General features: G+C 37.1%; 1 protein-coding gene across 1 annotated transcript in view; it reads right to left on the bottom strand.

Moving 5' to 3' along the window:
• Window positions 1–17,257, bottom strand: part of LOC149814871 (putative E3 ubiquitin-protein ligase LIN-1) — a 50,336-nt gene extending 33,079 nt beyond the window's left edge. The window contains exon 1 of the mRNA XM_089990437.1: window positions 17,096–17,257. Within this exon, the coding sequence (XP_089846563.1) occupies window positions 17,096–17,257 (162 nt within the window). The remainder of the gene's footprint in view (window positions 1–17,095) is intronic.
• Between the last annotated feature and the right edge of the window lie 1,471 nt (window positions 17,258–18,728).

Raw genomic sequence — 18,728 nt, 5'->3', positions numbered from 1 at the left:
GAAATTTAAATCGACCGTGCGATTTAAACCGCTCTCTCCCCGTCAAAGAGCGCGCTGGAGAGCATGACGGCGATGAGGCAGATTGTTGGAGGACGGCGACGGAGGACGGCGACGCCGGAGGACGACGACGATGGAGGACGACGACGACGAAGGACGGCGACGATGGAGGACGGCGATGACTTCGGAGGACGTCGTTTCACGGAGGACGGCGACACCAGAGGACGGTGACAACGTCGGAGGACGGCGACGGTGACGACGTCGGAGGACGACGACGGTGACGACGGAGGACGGCAACGAGTTCGGAGGACGCCGTTTCACGGTGGATGGCGACGAGGCTGAGCGATTGTTGGAGGAAGGCGACGCCGGTTCACGGAGGACGGCGATGCCGGAGAGCACCGGTTCACGGAGGACGATACAAGTTTGTGAAATGCCTGTCGGGTGCGGTATAAGTCCGGCTTATTGCTGCCGGAATACCGCCCGACAGGGATCAATTTTTTTTTATTTTTTTTTTAAATTTAGCGACAGATTAGTGACGGATAATGTCCGTCGCAAATTTGCGACGGAATTAACGACAGATAAATTTTTCGCCAATTAGCGAGCAAAAATTCGCGATGGCCTCTATCGATCGCTAATCCGTCGCTAAGCCATCGCTAAACTGTTTAGCGATGGCTTAGCGACGGATTAGCGACGGATTTAGGTCGTCGCTAATCCACAGGTTTCTTGTAGTGGGAGTAAGATGATCACACCTAAAAAATGCAACAATATGAAGACTTAATCTCAGCTACAACTTGCTTGCAACACCTTAAGCAACATCGAAACTCCACACTCGTCGGAGGATGCTCCACTACACCGAAAAAGCTCCTCCACTGGCCGAACTCCTCCTAAGGTTGCTATTTTAGTGTGGAGTGTGGCCGATCATAAGGGAGAGAAGAGGTGAGGAAGGTGTGTGCAAGATAGGAGTGTCGAGAGGAAGGAGAGCGTCCAAGATAGAGGTTCGGTTGAGAGAGAGAGAGAGAGAGAGAGAGAGAGAGAGAGAGAGAGAGAGGTGTAATGGGCATAATGAGAAAAGAAAAAAAGGTTAGGAGGATAATAACCCCATAAACCAAAATTCAAGGGGGGATGAGTCATTAGGGAGATTAGCTATTTCAACAAAGGGTCAGATCTTGGTCAAGAAAAGCATAGACAAACATGTGTCAACCATTATTTGAACTACACCAAGGTCATGGACGAATTACAATTTTTGGATCCAAAAATTAGGAGCGAAATGGCTGGGATTAAGTAAATTGAACCTTCGATCCAAATTCGACATCCAGGTCTTTGATAGTGACCTGTTTCTCTCAAAAAAAGAAGAAGAAGTAGGATCTATACATGCATTTCGGATCAGATTCAAACCTATCTTATGTGTAAAATTTCCAATTTGAATTAGTATTTTCGATGGGTCTTTCTCCACCTATTTTACCACGTCCATTCATCCAATATTTGTTGGATCTGGGTATATAGGATCCAAATGTGTGGCCACATGGTCCAATATATTGAAACACAAAGGCACTATTTGGTGGGTCTATTATCGTTTATTAGAAATAGTGTAATTCTAAGTTAAGCAAGGTTCGTTTGCTGGGATTTTCATCATAAATAAAAAATTTTACCTAATGAAAAAGACGACTTTGACAGTATAGTTATAGCCAAATCTCTAATATGACCTTTAAAAAAATTCATGAATCATTTTTTATCACTTCTCCTTCAACCTTTAACCCTTTTCTCTATAAGTTGAACAACTTTTTAGTGGCATGGGGTCAATGATGATCTAAATATCAATAAGTTTTAGGAATAAATAAAAGACAATAAAAACAACGGAATATTGGGGAGAATATATCAAATCAAACTCACCGGAAAACCCATAAGAGTGAACCAGCTAAACGCTGAAAGCGTCGAACGGGCATCCAGCGTTAAACACCGACAATTAACCACAGACACGATGGCCGCTAATTGTCGACGGTCACGACTGCCGCTAATTATCACGTTTCATTAAAAAATAATGTTCGCGCGCGATCAGCATCGGACCTTTGTCCGATAACAGGTAACGATTTGCTGGTCCACTGTTATGGGCTTCTCAAAAAATGAAGAATGATCTCTTTGTTGGAGGGTAAAAAAGTAAAATAGTTAAGATATGTTATTAGTGATCTACGTAATTCAAGCTGCAAGCACTTAAATTTGGATCTTGATTGTCCCATGATTCACACGATTTGCACCATTGGATCATAATACATATCAAGTGCGCATTGGACCTAATCCAATTAGTGTATGTGCCCAACTAACTAGAATTCCAACCAACCTTAATCAGATCCATTAATGATCGCCTTCCAATCCCTAGATGGGTGAATTGTCAAGCTTGGTGTTGGGTTTTCGTAACTGAATCCAATACATATAAATGGGTGTCTAAATTCAAATCCCATGATAACAGAGCTAATCGGACTCATATCTTGTACAGGGTCTTACAACACAAGATCCGAACCATTAAAGTTGTTGGGTGGATTGTTTCCGAGCGGATATCCAAAGTTCTAAACCCATTACCATAATCGACAAATGTTTGAGAAAAAAATGACATTTTCGTAATTAATGTGTATGTTGAGGGTAAGAAAGCGACTGTTTTTTTTTTTTAAATCTGGCAGGGCCATAGCCATTGATTAGCTTAAACGTGTAGCACGGTGTGGACGAAGTCAAGTTTCTGCGGGCCCACGCTACTAAAGTCACCATGCCGTGTGGTGCGAGGAGAGCTGAGAGATTCGAACTCAGTTCCCTGGCCCTGAATAGACTCGGACCAGGTTGGGTCTCCAGCTAAGCCGCCCGGAACTGCAACTTGTCCGTTTGGACTCAAAGCCTTGGACTAATATAGGTTTGATTGTACTCCAGAGTCGAGCCACTAGTCTTGGCTTTGACTGCTACCTTCTTCTCGCTGCGGTCAACAAGTCCAAGTCTTGTAGGTCCACCAGCAACCAAGACGACCCTCTTGTTACACGCACGCACACACACACACACACACACACACACACTATATATATGTATATATATATATATATATATATATATAGAGAGAGAGAGAGAGAGAGAGAGAGAGAGAGAGAGAGAGAGAGAGACCCCGTAATAGTGGACGCACAAATCATCAACTGTTGTTGGACACTTTCCTGCTGCTGATCGCGTGCAGATCAGAGGTGAAAAACTTCAAGCTAAAACGGGCATTAGCAGTGGTCGCGATCGCCGCCAGTGTTAATTTTTTGCGCATTAGCACTAATGCTCTGATTTTGCACCCGACCTTTGTTGGATGGAAAACCCATCCATTGATATATATATATATATATATATAGAGAGAGAGAGAGAGAGAGAGAGATAGTACCCCATAATAGTGGACGAGCAAATTGTCCACTGTTATCAAACAAATATCTGCCGCTGATCATGCGCAGATCAGCAAAGTGACCACCGCTAATTATCATTTTGACCACCACTAATTGTCATAGATTAATGCTGGACGTTTAACGTTACCGGTTTTCCTATATATATTTCCTATATATACAGGGAGGGAGAAAGATAGAGAGAGAAATATGCTAAACTAAACATGTTAAATGAGTTTTCGGGGCTTTTTCATTTTATTTTTAAATTATGATCATACAGAAGTGATCTATGTAGTCAATTTTATAGGGATAAGTGCTTGGTGCATTAGATTTTGATGCATGGATCAATTTTTAAAAGATTCTAAACATCAATGGTCCAAAATCTTTGTAAAATTTTTAGACTCAAAATATATATTTTTTTTATAAAAACACATGGTTCAGGCATTGAGTTTCAGTAAATTGATCGTGCAAACACATCTATGGGGTCAAAAATATTGTGAAAGAAACATAATAGGTTCTCCAAGGACCGTCTGACGCATTACAATCGGATGGTCCTTAGAGGCCTTTTTTTAAGTTCTTTTGGCAAGGGAAAGTCTCTCTCTCTGTAACGCTCCAAAATTTTCAACTTTGAAAATATAGAATTTTGACCAATTTTTTTTTTTAAAATAGAGATAGCACATTGAATGTAATTTGGGTTTAAGAAAAAATAAAAAATATAATTCTTTCAATTTTGGTGGGTTACAGAAATAAAATAATTGCATGAGGCTTGACCCGATTCCTATTAGAATCAGATCTATCCCTAACTCACAAACTGAAAAAAATAATTTTCATTTCATCTTTATCATGTAGTTGAGAATATTTAAATATAAGTTTCGAAATAAAAATTAAAACATCTCAATTGAAATGAGACACACAAGAGCTATCCAAGGATCGCCAAGACTATTAAGAAATGATAGTTTTTGGCCTCACCGCATATCATACTTTCACACTGTATCTTCATTGATCACCTGTGCCCCATGAAACAGGTTCAAAACTCTTGCGAGTCGATAAGCAAATCCACATAATATGCATAATGATAATTAATCAAGCTTCTATCATAGATATCATAGCATGCTTTCTAACAGTCATATAAATACAAATAATTCAACACATGAGTCCAAACATCATAACATGAAATCTCAAGTACATAAACATCATGAATAACATGAAGAAACAATAACCATGTTAGTTAGTTAACAATGTTAGTAAATTTTGCTTCACTATGCTTATACTTTTGGGTACGCAGAGGTAATTATCGTCATGCTTACTAGAGTATACTACGGTGTTCATTATGTAAATTGTATATTTGCTATAGTAACTACAAACCAGATAAACATACTTAAGCCCACGGTACATGACCGAGAGATTTTTGGCGCAAGGGCAAACCAGATTGCTATCTCTTACTACTTCAGTAGCTGAGGTATATCATTTTTGGGCAACCTCGACCTCCCTAACTCTGAGTGACTGGAGGTCCAAGGATGCCTTTGCTCCTTAATTCAAGTCGGTATGACATGCAGTTCAAACTTTCATGCGACATCGTCACTCGGGGTTGTATTGTTCCACTCTCTTAAAGGTGGACTATGGTATGAATGAGTTACATGGGTGGTTTCATCTTTATTAGGTTAGTTAGTATTTTATGCCCCTGCTTTATGAGAAAAATAGACTCAATAGCCTTCATACTCTCCTCAGGTTAGTATACATGTCATGACACAGTTTTGCCCAACCCAATTCATGTGCTCTAGCACCTTTAGCCTATATGAACACCTCATCGGTGAAGGCGACAACAATGATCTTTAATGTGTGAATGTATGCATGCACATTCTGACTTTCTCTCACAAATATGGGGTTACAACCTACCCAAGCTCACAAGAGAACATTATCCAGCAATGCATTTCTATAGTTAGTTCATATTGCAGATAATATCTACATACAAGTCCAATGATGTTCATACATGCCTCAATATTTCATATCATAGTATAACAAGGCATAACTTCCAAATGCATATAGATGTATTTTTACAACATGCTATGTCCTACCTTTATATGTAGGCTTCATGGCCAATTCATGAGGCAACATATTACATGAATAACTCATGTCAGAAATGAAGAACACCATTATCACATAATTTTATGCATCATATGCTATTTATGTAAGCTTATGCAAATTGTTTTTTAAACAAGTATTTTCTTCATAGTCAATTTGACATATTGTGTTTAGCATAAACATAAACATTTTATCTCACATGGCATTCAACACTAGCATAGATATTTCCTATACATTTTGGGCATATGGCATTTGGCATAACCATAAGCATAACATAAATATTTCATGTACAATGGTTATATTACATTTGTCATAAGCATAAGCATAACATGTTTACTTCATGTGCAATCACCATATTGCATTTGTCATAAGCATAAGCATAACATTTTCCTATGCATTTCATCTTATCTGCATTTGGCATAAAATATTTCATATGCACTTATCCGATTTTTTATTAGCAACATTTATGTGCATGAACATTTCTTAGCATAACTCAATACATAGCCAATATGAGAAGGTTTCAATACTTCACGTATATAAGTTTGCACCCATGCATAGATTTTACACATATGTGCATAAGACGATTTTGCTATGACACTTGAGCATATCACGTATATGTTATACTTAGATCATTAAGCACGCAGGCATACTTCGTATGCATTGCTGTACCAGTTTGCAGACATAGGGAGTCATCCCATGTGCTGTGAATCTTTTTGAAATAGATTTCATTTTCTTCTCTTTTGTGTATATATATTTTTGAAACTGATTCACCTTTTATTTTTTTTTGCAGGTTTGGACCGTTTGCTAGACTGCCTAGCCAGTGTGGACTGGGACTGGGTTAGGCCAGTCAAGCAGACCTGGGTTCAGACCTAGGTTGAACTGAGCCAATCGGTCTGGCCGATCTAATCCAGTCAGGCGCAGACTGCACCTGAACCGATTGACTCAGTTCAGGCCGGTCTGGCCATCCCACCTGGTCGAAGTCTGAACCACAGCTGGGTTCAGACCTGTGTGTGGATCAGACCTAGTCTAAACCGTGGGCACGGTTCGGGCTGGGTCTGTCCAGCCAGGGTGAAGACCCCACCGAATCTATGAACCTATTTTTTTTTTTCTTTCAAAAATGTCTCATATGTTGTTGATGCATATATGTGACTTTTAAATTTAGGGAATATTAGATATCTCATGTGTTTTAAGTTTTCAAAAATAATGACCAAGTAGTGAGAAGGTTCAAATAGATTATATGATGTCTATTTTGAAAATGAGGCATCTTTCTAACTATGAGTTAGCATGAACCTACCACTCATCTGTGAGACAAAATTTGCCTACGTTACCAAAATCATTTCTCTTTTCAAAAAATCAATATTAGTTATAAGGCATCTTCTTGATCATGGATGAGTTTGCAAAAATGCCTAACACTTGAGGTTTTAACATATATCTAATAATAGATTTCAAAATTTTATAACCTTGAGATACCAACCTTTCAAAAAAAAATTCACTTTTCTTTGTGTGGAAGAACACAAACCCTAAGTAAGAACAATATTATAGTCACACGAATTTACTAGAATGCTTCATACATAGAAAAACCACATATTTATTTATGAAAGAGATAAGAAAATGTCATCAATAATGAGAATCACATTTTCAAGCAAGAATCTATTAGAGGAAGGAATTATGATTCGTGAAACACAAAAATAATTCCTTCAAGAATGATTAAGCAACCAAATAAAAATACAAATCACTATTCTCAGTGTGAGGCATGGTTCAAAATGATGAAACACCGCTAGGATTGGTGACCATCATTTTTGACCGTGGGTTTTTGTCAAAATCGTATGTGGATCAAGAGAGTAAACATATATGTGAAAAATCACGGTTCAATCCATGATGATTCCTTCTTCATACCCACATGCACTATGAAAATGCATGTTTGTAAAGTTGTGTGTGTGTGTGTGTGTATATGAAGGGGGGGGGGGGGGGAGAAGAAAAGAGCTTGAAAAAAAAAATCAAAATCAACATGCTAAAATGAATATCAACTTTCAAATTTTTTTTGCAAAGAAGCTTGAATCCGATTTCAACCTTGTTCTTCAACAACAAAATGGTGTAAAATAGAGTTTTTCTAGGGCACCCTACACTAAACTCAAGTGGGAAAAGAGAGAGAACTCCAAATTTGTGGGAGAGAGAGAAAATTCTCTTGAATTTCTCTCTTCTACTTTTTGAGAGGTATTTATAGGCAAAAATCTATGAGTAAATGAGATGTGTGATTTAGATTACATGTAAGAAGATAGAGGATTGAAATTGGTGAAACCCTCTTCTCAAAAAGAAGTTTTCAAATATAACCCTTGACCTCCTCTAGCCATGTGAAAACTTTCATAAATTTGGTAATCTACAATAATGCTATTATTTCTAGCCTTTTCTATTTTTATTCTTTCTAGGATTTATAGAGATTTCACCATGGGATCCATGTGGAATTCCATTGGCTACAATTACCAAGGCAGGGACTAGGCCAAAATCGCCCCCCACTTAGTTAACATCTAGTTGGTTTCATTCCAACTAGTTCTAATTGCTTAGTTACCTTTTGATATATTTTATTATTTGCTAGTTTCACCTTTTCTTGATATTACTTTTAGGAACCTTAAATTATAAAATTTTTATATTGGTCCTGATTTTATTTTTAAAAATTCTAAATCATAAAATTTCTACTTTGGATCTTCTAGTTGGATTCAATCCCAATTGGATCCGGTCCAAATCCAAATTAGATCCAAACTCTACAATAACACTTTAATAAATGTTTCCTTAATTTAAATTCATAGTTTAATGAATAATTTGAAAGTAATTATTTACTTAAGGTTAATTAGATATAGTTTATCATTAACTGCTATTAATTGACAAATAAACACTAATTTAATTACTCTGACTAATTAATGCCTTAATTTCTAGTTCTAAAAATATGAATAAATCTTAATTAGCCAAGATAAAAATTAAATTAATATTTTCTCAACTTGAATTTTCCACATCACAAATTCTCTTTATTTAGATTAAAATTTTAGAAATTTTGTGGGACTTATATCCTATCCCTCTTAAAAAGTGTTTCATCTACAAAATCGTATTACATGGCTAAACAAAAAGGTTAGGATATTTTCCTCTCATACTGACTTCAGGTTCCCATGTACATTCCTCGATGCCATGATGTTTCCAACGTATTTTGACTAACAAAATAATTTTTTATCGCAAAATTTGATCTTGTCGATCAATGATTTCTACCGATTGTTCTAACATGCTTAGATCCTCATGCACCTCCATATCCTCATATCTGATGATGTGGAAAGGGCCGTGAATGTATTTTTGCAATATAAATACAGGAAAAATATTATGAATCTGAGCATATTATAGCGGTAACTCTACATGATATACTGCTTCACCGATCCGTTCTAGGATTTTGAACGGTTCAATGAATCTCAGACTCAACTTACCCTTTTCCTAAATCTAAACACATTCTTAGTAGGAAATACTTTCACAAATACTGTATCTCCTTAAGCAAAAGTGAGCTTCTGACACCATTGATCAACGTAACTCTTTTGTCGGTCCTGGGTAGCTTTCAACCTATCTCAAATTTTATAAACTTGCTGAGTGTAGTGCTGCAATACTAATGGTGATTCGGTTGATCTCTCATCGATATCATCCTAGTAAGTTGGCGATCTGCATGGACTTTCATACAAAGCTTCGTATGGAGCCATCCCAATACTTGCGTGATAGATGTTATATAAAAATTTCACCAAACTTAGATGCATATCTTAGTCACCCTTCCATTCAAGTATACAAGCTTGCAACATGTCTTCTAAGGTTTGAATTATTCTTTTTGACTGACCATCAGTTTGTGAGTGAAACATGGTACTAAATTTAAGTTTCGTACCTAAGGCTTGCTGTAGTTGTCCCCAAAATCGTGATGTAAATTATGGATCATGGTCTAAAATGATCAAAATTGGTACTCTGTGTAATCTCATAATCTCCTTGACATATAAATCAACCAGTCTCTTCAGACGCTGATTGATCCTGATGGATAGAAAGTGAGCTGAGTTAGTAAGTTTGTCGACTATAATCTAAATCAAATCGTGTTTCTTGTAGGTCCTTGGTAGACCTACCACAAAGTCTATGGTAATGTATTTCTATTTTCATTAAGGAATCTCAATTCTATACATTATCCTACCAAGTCTTTGGTGCTCGATCTTAATCTGCTGACAAGTCAAGCATCAGGAGACATATGCAACTACTTTTCACTTTATGCTATTCTACCAATATTTTCACTGTAGGTCCTTGAACATCTTGGTACCAACAGAATAGATGATATATTTGGTCTTATGGGCTTCATCTAGAATTTTCTTTCTCAACTCAAGGTTATCTAACACCCATAATCGTCCTTTCATTTAGATACTTCTATCATCGTCAATATGAAAAAATCTACCTTCTTCTTGTGCTCATGCTTTTACTTTTTCATAATGAACATCTTGCTTCTGTTTTGTAATGATTCTTGAGAGAATCTCCGATTGTATGGTCATACCAAACAACTGAATAACTTCGTGACCATATGAAAAATGTTTTCAAGCAATGAAATCCTCTACAAGCTTCCAACTACTCGCAAGACTAGCCAGAACACTACCAGACTTGCAACTAAGCGTATCTGCTATGACATTTGCCTTTCTTGAGTAGTAGGATAAGGTAAATTTGTAGTCTTTGATAAATTCTAACCAATACCACTATCTCATGTTTAGTTCTTTCTATGAGAATAAATAGTTGTGACTCTTATGACCTGAAAAGACTTCAAACTTATCCCCATACAAGTAGTGTCGCCAAAGCTTCAGTGCAAACACTACTGCTGTTAGCTCTAAATCATGGGTTGGATAGTTTCATTTATGAATCTTTAATTGATGAAATGTATATACTACAACCTTATCGTTCTGCATCAACACACAACCCAAACCCGTTCCAGAGGCATCTGTGTACACCACCAAACTATTTCGACCAAAAGGCAAAGCTAAGACAGAAGTTGTCATGTGCTTTGTTATAAAAAATTGAAAACTCTCTTCGCATTTGTTTGTCCATTCGAACTTGATTCATTTGCGCAAGAGTTTGATCATAAGTAAAGCAATTCTAGAAAAGTCTTGAATGAATCATCGATAATATCCTGCTATACCAAGAAAAATCTTGATGTCGTTGACATTCTTGGGTTGCTTTCAATCTAGTACAACTTCAACTTTGGCTAGATCTACGGATACTCTATCCTTAAATATCACGCAACCCAAAAATATGATTTCATCAAGCCAAAATTCACACTTGGAGAACTTAGCGAACAACTGATGCTCCTTAAGGACTCCTAAAATGATCCGCAAGTGCTCTCTATGTTGTTCTGAATTCTCAGAGTAAATTAGAAATATTATCTATGAATACGATCACAAACAGATCCACATAAGGTCAAAACACTATGTTCATGAGATCTATGAAGGTTGCTGGTGCATTAGTGAGTCCAAAAGGCATTACTACGAACTCATAATGCTCATACATTATTCAAAAGGTAGTCTTTGGAATATTCTCATCCTTAATTCTGAGTTGATGATACCTAGTCCTAAGGCTGATCTTCAAAAATACTTTAGCCTTATGCAATTGATCGAATAAATCCTTGATACGTGGTAACAAATACTTGTTCTTAATGGTAGCCTGGTTGAGCATCATGTAGTCAATACACAATCTCATCATTCCATCTTTGTTCTTCAGGAACAATACCGGTGCAACCAAAGAAGATACACTCGGTCGAATGAATCCTTAATCCATTAACTCTTGTAGTTGCTTCTTCAACTCCTTGAGTTTGGTTGGCACCATATGATATGGTGCTTTGGAAATTGAAGTTGTTCCAAGCAACAACTTGATATTAAACTCCACTTATCATTGCGGAGGAAGTCCTGATAACTCCTCTGAAAATATATATGGGAATTCTCTTACTATGTCTAGCTCTTCTATAGACGTAGTTTTTGGTTCAACTAGGGTGATACTGACAAGAAAAGCAGTACACTCTTTCTGTGGATACTTCTGTGCTTTCAACAAAGAAATCACTCCGCCCTTCAATGTGGGCCTAGAAAGTTTAAACTCTATTATTGAACACTCGGGTCTAGTCAATTTTTTTTTCTTGACACACGATCCATGCATAGTACTTGAACAACCAATCCATGCCCAATATGACATCAAAGTTAGTCATATCGAGTAAGATCATTTTAACAGGTAAATTTTTTCCTGCTATTAGCGCTTCTATGTTTGACACATAAGTTATGCACAAGGAACGTTCACCAGTCAAAGTATGCACCTCTAATGGATAGTTCTGGGTTTTGACAAGTACATGCAGTTGTTTTACAAACTTTTCTAAAATAAAAGAATGAGTGACACCATAATTGAATTAAGTAAGAGCCACTTGGTTAATTTCTCCATGGTAGTGTCATAAATGCGTCCCGCCATAGCTTTTTGCTTAGTTGGCTTCTGTTGCTATTGATGTTGTTGCTGCGGTGGCCGCTAAGACAATTGCTATGATGTTCTAGGCCCCTTTCTCCATTCATCGTATTGCTTCTTGCGATTGTCCTTGACATAGTGGCCCATTTTGCCACAATACAGACATTCGTCTATCTCACGGGAACAAGGTTGCCTCAGATGGTCGACTCTACAATTTGGGCAAGATTATGCTGGTCTTTGCTATTGAGGCCTCATGCCTCCTTGTGGTCTCGACTTCTTGGTAGGTGGTGTGAACTTTCTACTACCTGAGTACTTCTAAAAAAATCTTTTCTTAGGCTAGCTCCTCTGACCCATTGAATGTTGTACCCCTCGATTAGGTTGGGCTTTCTGAGATTCTATCCAATCATGATTCAAGAGAGTATCCACCTCGATGGCCTCATCCAATGACTTCGGTTCATGAGTATAGACCTTAGTTCTTAGGACTGGTTTAAGCCCACATGCAAACTTCATTGCATGTTCCTACTTTGTGGTGTAAACATTGGGGCAATATTGCTCTAAACCCCAGAATCTAGTGATATAGTCTGCCAATGTGGATCATCCTTATTGTAGGTTCAAGAATTCTTGCATCTTTTTGTTTTTCTCATGCTTCAAGAAGTAAGTTGCATAGAATACTTTGATGAATTATTCTCATAGCACAAATCCATTGAGGAATTTGACTTCTAGGGTTATAGGCCACCATCTTTTTGCATTTTTTAAGTTGATAAGTTTTGAAGTTCACTTTGCTATCCTTGGGGACTCACAAAACTCTAAAGATCTTTTCGATCTCTCGAATCTATTTTTTTATCGCTTCAGGGTCAAACTTTCCAGTGAAAGAGGGAGGATTCATGTCTACGAACCTCTTGTACAAAGCTCTGACAATCGCTAGTGGCACAGGTGCCATGTGATCATGTACTACTTGCTGGAGGTTGTCCCCCATTGTGCACATAGTTTCAACTTGCTGCCATACAACTCCTGCCAGGTTGTTAAGGGTATCTATGATGGCGTTGCACCTTTCTTGCCATGCCATCTAAGGATCATGCAAGAAATTGCTTTTAGAAGTTAAGTCAGTTTTTATCTTAGTGTCATGTATTTAATAAAGTTGCTTTCATAACAAATAATTGCTCACACCAGTAAGAAGCAAAACAGTTATATGCATTACTATGCCTTAATAGGTTCACAAAAAGTCAGAAGATACCCAACAATGCTGGCAAAACTTAGAACCTATTTCATCATAATATTTAGGAGTTTCTAACTCCTACAGAAAGAAAACTAGATGTCTCTACATCCTATGGATGACTGGTGTAGTGCTTGCGGTATTCCAACATGTTTATGGTATGCCCTTGCTTAGGCATAGGAGAGTGTGGTGGTGATGCTGGTGTGTATTGTGGAGATCTAGGGGGAGTGGTGAATGCAGTTTGGGAGTACTCGAGGGATGTCAAAGTTAATAAACATGATCAATTTTAATCTCAATGCGCATTTGAATACTTAAAAATCTATAAATACAACATAAAAATTTATTTTTACTTATTAAAATAATTGCTAAAAAATTACGGGTATTATAGATACTGTGATCACCCTTCTCAAACCTTCTTTAGATTTTGGACTTCTTCCTTTTTTTCTTTTTTAGGTATAACCTTCTTTAGATTTTATTATTTTTTAATTGAATCTCATCATGCTCAAACAAGACTAATCTTCTCTTCTAAGTATAACCTTTAGGGGTGTATTGTTAGGAAACAACCCTTCGATCTACTGATGGATCGAAGAAACAATCACGAAAAAAACAAAAGGAGAAAACAATCACACATGAAAATAATGATTTTATGTGGTTTGATGAAAACTACCTGCATTCATGACCGCACTGAGCCTTTTTTATTTGATTGGGATACATAATACAGATGAAGATGCCTTCTTAAATAGGGGATGTCTATACATTTTACATAGAGTCTACTAGTGTTGCTAGATAGAATAAGGAGTCTAGGGTAAAATTATAAAACTACTCTCCAAGTTGGATCCACAAAAAATTAGGATTTATATTCAAGTAGGAAACAACCTCCACACTCCTCCAACAATCTTTCACTTGGAGACTGATTTCCTTTTAGCAACCACACATTATGACTTTTCTCTACATGCAATCCAGAATCTAAATGTGACACCTCCAACTACTATCTATGAAGACCAACTGAGGTTGTGCACAACCTTAACTTATTTGCAGTATCTGTCTTGATCTAGATTTTTTGATTCACGAATCTTCTCAAGTGACAGTTCTCCATCAGCCAACAAATCATGAATAAAGTGATACTTTATCTGAATGTGCTTTGTTTTGGCATGGAATACTGAATTCTTTGCTAGATGAATCATACTTTGACTATCATAGAAAATGACATTATTGTTATGCTTTCTGCCAAACTCTTCTAGAAAATTCTTAAACCAGATCATCTCCGTGTTGGCTTGAGTAACAACAATATATTCAGCTTCAGTGGTGGAGGGAGCTGCAATCTTCTATAACTGAGAGACCTAGCTTATAGCAGTGCAACCCAAAGTGTAGACATAACTTGTGATGCTTTTATGATTGTTAACATTACCATCTAAATCTACATCAACAAAGCATTGCAAAATCATGTCACCTTTGTCAAAACAAAGTTTTATATCTATTGTACCACTCAAGTATTGAAGGATCCACTTCACATCTTTCCAATGTTGCTTCCTTGGATATTCCATGTACTTACTCACAACTCCCACTGCTTGAGCTATGTTTGACCTGGTACAAACTATAGCATATGGAACTTTGGACATATACTCATAGTTCTCATTTCACTTGGTTGACTGCTCTTTCGATAATTTAAAATGACTTGCCAAAGGACTTATGGGTTTTATATATTGTATATGAAACTTGCTTAGCACCTTTTCAATATAATATAACTAAGACAACTTCAAACAACCAACTTCTCGATCTCAAAAAATTCTTATCCTAAGTATTTTCTTTGTAGCTTCTAGATTCTTTATTGTGAACTCCTTTGATAATTGTTTCTTTAATTGGTTAATCTCTTGAATGTTAGATCTTGCAATGAGCATATAATCTACATACAAGAGCAAAATAATATAGCAATCATCAAACCTCTTAAGGTAACAATAATGGTCCATCTGACATCTCATGAATCCATGGTTACACATGAATCTATCAAACTTTTTATACCACTATCTTGAGGCTTGCTTCAAATCACACAAGCTTTGATTAAGCTTGCACACAAACTCTTCCTTACCCTACAATGCAAACCCTTTTGGCTACAACATGTAGATGTCATCTTTTAGATCACCATGAAGAAAAGTAGTTTTCACATCTACCTACTTTAGAGGTAAATCTTCAACTACAACGATACTCAATACACGCCTGATTATAGTCAATTTAACAATAGAAAAGAAAATCTTAGTTTATTCAATACCTTCTTTTATTGAAAAACTTTAACAACCAACTTGACTTTGTATCTCTTGTTGCCATCATGTTCTTCCTTAATTTGATAGACCCATTTGTTATGAAGTGACTTTTTGCCCCTTGACAGCTGAGTTAGCACCCATGTTTGATTTACTTGCAATGAGTCAATCTCTTATTCTATGGTTGACTCACATTGAAGATGATCATTAACTTGCATTGCTTTACTATATTCTGGCTCACCACCATCTGTCAACAATAAGTAACACTAAGAAGGAGCATATCACTGAGTAGGTATGGATACTCTAAACGATCTTCTCAGTTTCATAACAGATGTGCTAGGTTCTGGATATGGCATAATATTTTCAGGATTCTCCTTCTCTCTTTGTCACATCATGCTCAAAGTTCTCTTCTAATTTAAACTGCTAACCCTTTCTTGCATTGTCAGATTCTGCAACAAATATGTTTTTATACAAGACACTTTAATTGAATATAACATATTTTCTTATGATCTTTTTGTTATGATCATCCTAGAACTAATACCCAAATTCGTCATTACAATATCCAATAAAAAATACTTCCTGAACTTTGGATCCAACTTACCTCTGTCATCAGAATCTATATATACATCTAAAATACAACCGAAAACTCTCAAGTATAACAAGTTTATCCACACCTCCTCTGGTAGTTCAAAGTCCAAAGGAATAGAAGGCACTCGGTTGATCAAGTAAGCTGTTGTGCTCAATGTTTTAGCCCAAAAGGTTTTTGGGCAATCCAACATGTATCCTCATGCTTCAGACTTTAGAGGAGGAGAAAGAACAAGTAGTTAATACATTTCCAAAGATCATATATAAGACCTTGATTGCGGCCTTGGTCCACGTCAATGAGCTTGACCACAAGGGTCCAACCATTGAGTTGGGTCAGGGAAAAGCCCTGAAGAGAGAGAGAGAGATGGGCATGAGTTAGGGAGATAGAAGAGAGAGAGAAAGAGGGAATATAAGAGAGAAGATAAAACTTTTACATTAATTCATATCTTGTCTCTTTAAATACATGGCCAAGCCTATATACAAGCTAATGTTGGCTTCTTAAAAGCCACAAATATAACAAGGAAAATATTTAAATAAAACCTAAAACTAAGATAAAACCTAAACTAACATAAATAAGTCTACTTATTAAATCTTTTTTCCCAAACTCCCTTTGGTTTTCCCATGACCCACATTTAGAAAGGGGATTTAAGAGGCTGTGCGACTCCCATGGGGGAGCCTTAAAGAGTGCTACACATCTACCATGGTGGCTTTTAATGCTCGTAGGGAGCCAAGGAGGTGGGGTTTACTTGTAGGTGGCTTTTCTAGAAGGGACATCCCACTTATGGGTCCCATTGAAGTGAATATTGTGATAATGTGACACCCTAGCTAGGGACGGTTCCCACTGGACCTACTTGGTTGCTTTGTTGAGGTGGCATCCTGATGATGGGTCCAACATGGCTGATCTAATGAAGTGGTGCCTGAGGGATGGGTCTCACAAATTGATAGAGCTTGGAGCAACATCGTATGGATCAACTTTGAGTAATTGGTGCATCAGGTTTGGATTTGGAATTACAACACTTGGATCCATTTTGAGATCTTGGGACAATGGATGTAGATTAAATTCCTCAAAAATTGGGTCTGCATCAACAAACACTGGACTTTGTTTGCCGTTGTGACCTCTTCCTTGAAGCATACACTTGCTCTTCCAAAGGTTGACCTTTCACTTCCTCACACTCTTGAGCATCCTCCTTCGATTGAGGACCATTAACATCATTCTCCACCTTAACATCACCACCTTTTATCTTCTCCAACATCTTCTCTACATCAGGCATGAGACATCGTCCCCTTGTTGAGGTACCTCCTCTGCCCTCCCTACCCTCACAATGTCCACACTCTTCCTTTGCATCTTACCATTGCTAATGCAAGTGATCATATCTCCAACGTCCTCTAGCCAAGAATTGAAGTTAACATTAATCTCAGATTTAGTCAATGACTCGTTCAACTTCTTCACTACTGACTGCACACATGAATTTCCTCAGATGCTTCTAAGATGGGAGACATGATTTTTGCCACATGCTTCTCAATAATTTCTTTTGTTGCTACTGAAGGTTTTGATGACTTCTTATTTGAGCATAATTTTTTGAGCTTTATCTTACTCATATTGCATTGTGCCATATTTTTACTTTCTGCTTATGATGACAAAAACCGTTAGCGAACCAACAATCAAAAGTCAACTAAGAAGCTTTACACATTACTTAAATTACTGAAATCTATCTCTCTAGAGCAAATAAATAGTTGTGATGTTATTATGAAAACACATCATTCATTACTGTATATGAACTATGTACGGAACTTCCTAGATTAACAGACTCCTACACAAAGGAATTAAATTCGAATGGACTAACAAATGAGAGAAAATTTTTCTAATTTTGAAGACAAAGCTTACAATGGCTCTAGTCTTGGCTTTGCCTTTTGGTCTTGGAGGATTTGCAGTATATACAGATGCCTTTGGAATAGGCTTAGGTTGTGTGCTGATGCAAAATGATAAAGTTATAGCCTATGCATAACGATAATTAAAGATTCACGAACAGAACTATCCAACCTATGATTTGAAACTTGCAGCAGTGGTGTTCGCACTGAAGCTTTGACGACACTACTTGTATGGAGACAAGTTTGAAGTCTTCTTGGACCACAAGAGTTTCAAGTATCTCTAAACTCAGAAAGAGTTGAACATGATACAATGATGATAGTTAAAATTTATCAAGGATTATGAATTTACCTTATCCTATCACGCATGAAAGGCAAATGTCATAGCAGACATGCTTAGTTGCAAGTCTCGTAGCATCCTATCTAGTCTTATAGCAACTGGAGGCTTGTGAAAGATTTCATCGCATGAAAACTGCTTCTAAGTGATTATGGAAACATTCAATTGTCAAGTCTAACTATACAATAAAAACTAATCTTTTGAATCATAGCAGAGCAGAAGCAAGATGTGCAATACAAAAAGTTGAAAGCACAAGCACAACAGGAAGGTATATCTTTTCATATTGAAAATAATGGAAGTATCTGTATAAGAGAGCAACTCTGGGTTCCAACTAACCCAGAACTGAGGCAAGAAATTCTCGACGAAGCCCATAAGACCAAGTACACCATCCATCCTAGAGGTACTGAGATGTTCAAAGATTTGGAATGAAGTTATTGGTGGAACAACATGAAGCAAGAAATAACAACCTACGTCTCTCAGTGCTTAACCCATCAACAAATTAAGATCGAGCACCAAAGGCT

The sequence above is a fragment of the Nuphar pumila genome, chromosome 15, assembly GCF_984573655.1.
Source record: "Nuphar pumila chromosome 15, dmNupPumi1.hap1.1, whole genome shotgun sequence".
In the NCBI taxonomy this organism is placed as follows: Eukaryota; Viridiplantae; Streptophyta; class Magnoliopsida; order Nymphaeales; family Nymphaeaceae; genus Nuphar; species Nuphar pumila.
The sequence above is the reverse complement of the archived record's forward strand: the minus strand, read 5'-3'. Positions and strand labels throughout refer to the sequence as shown.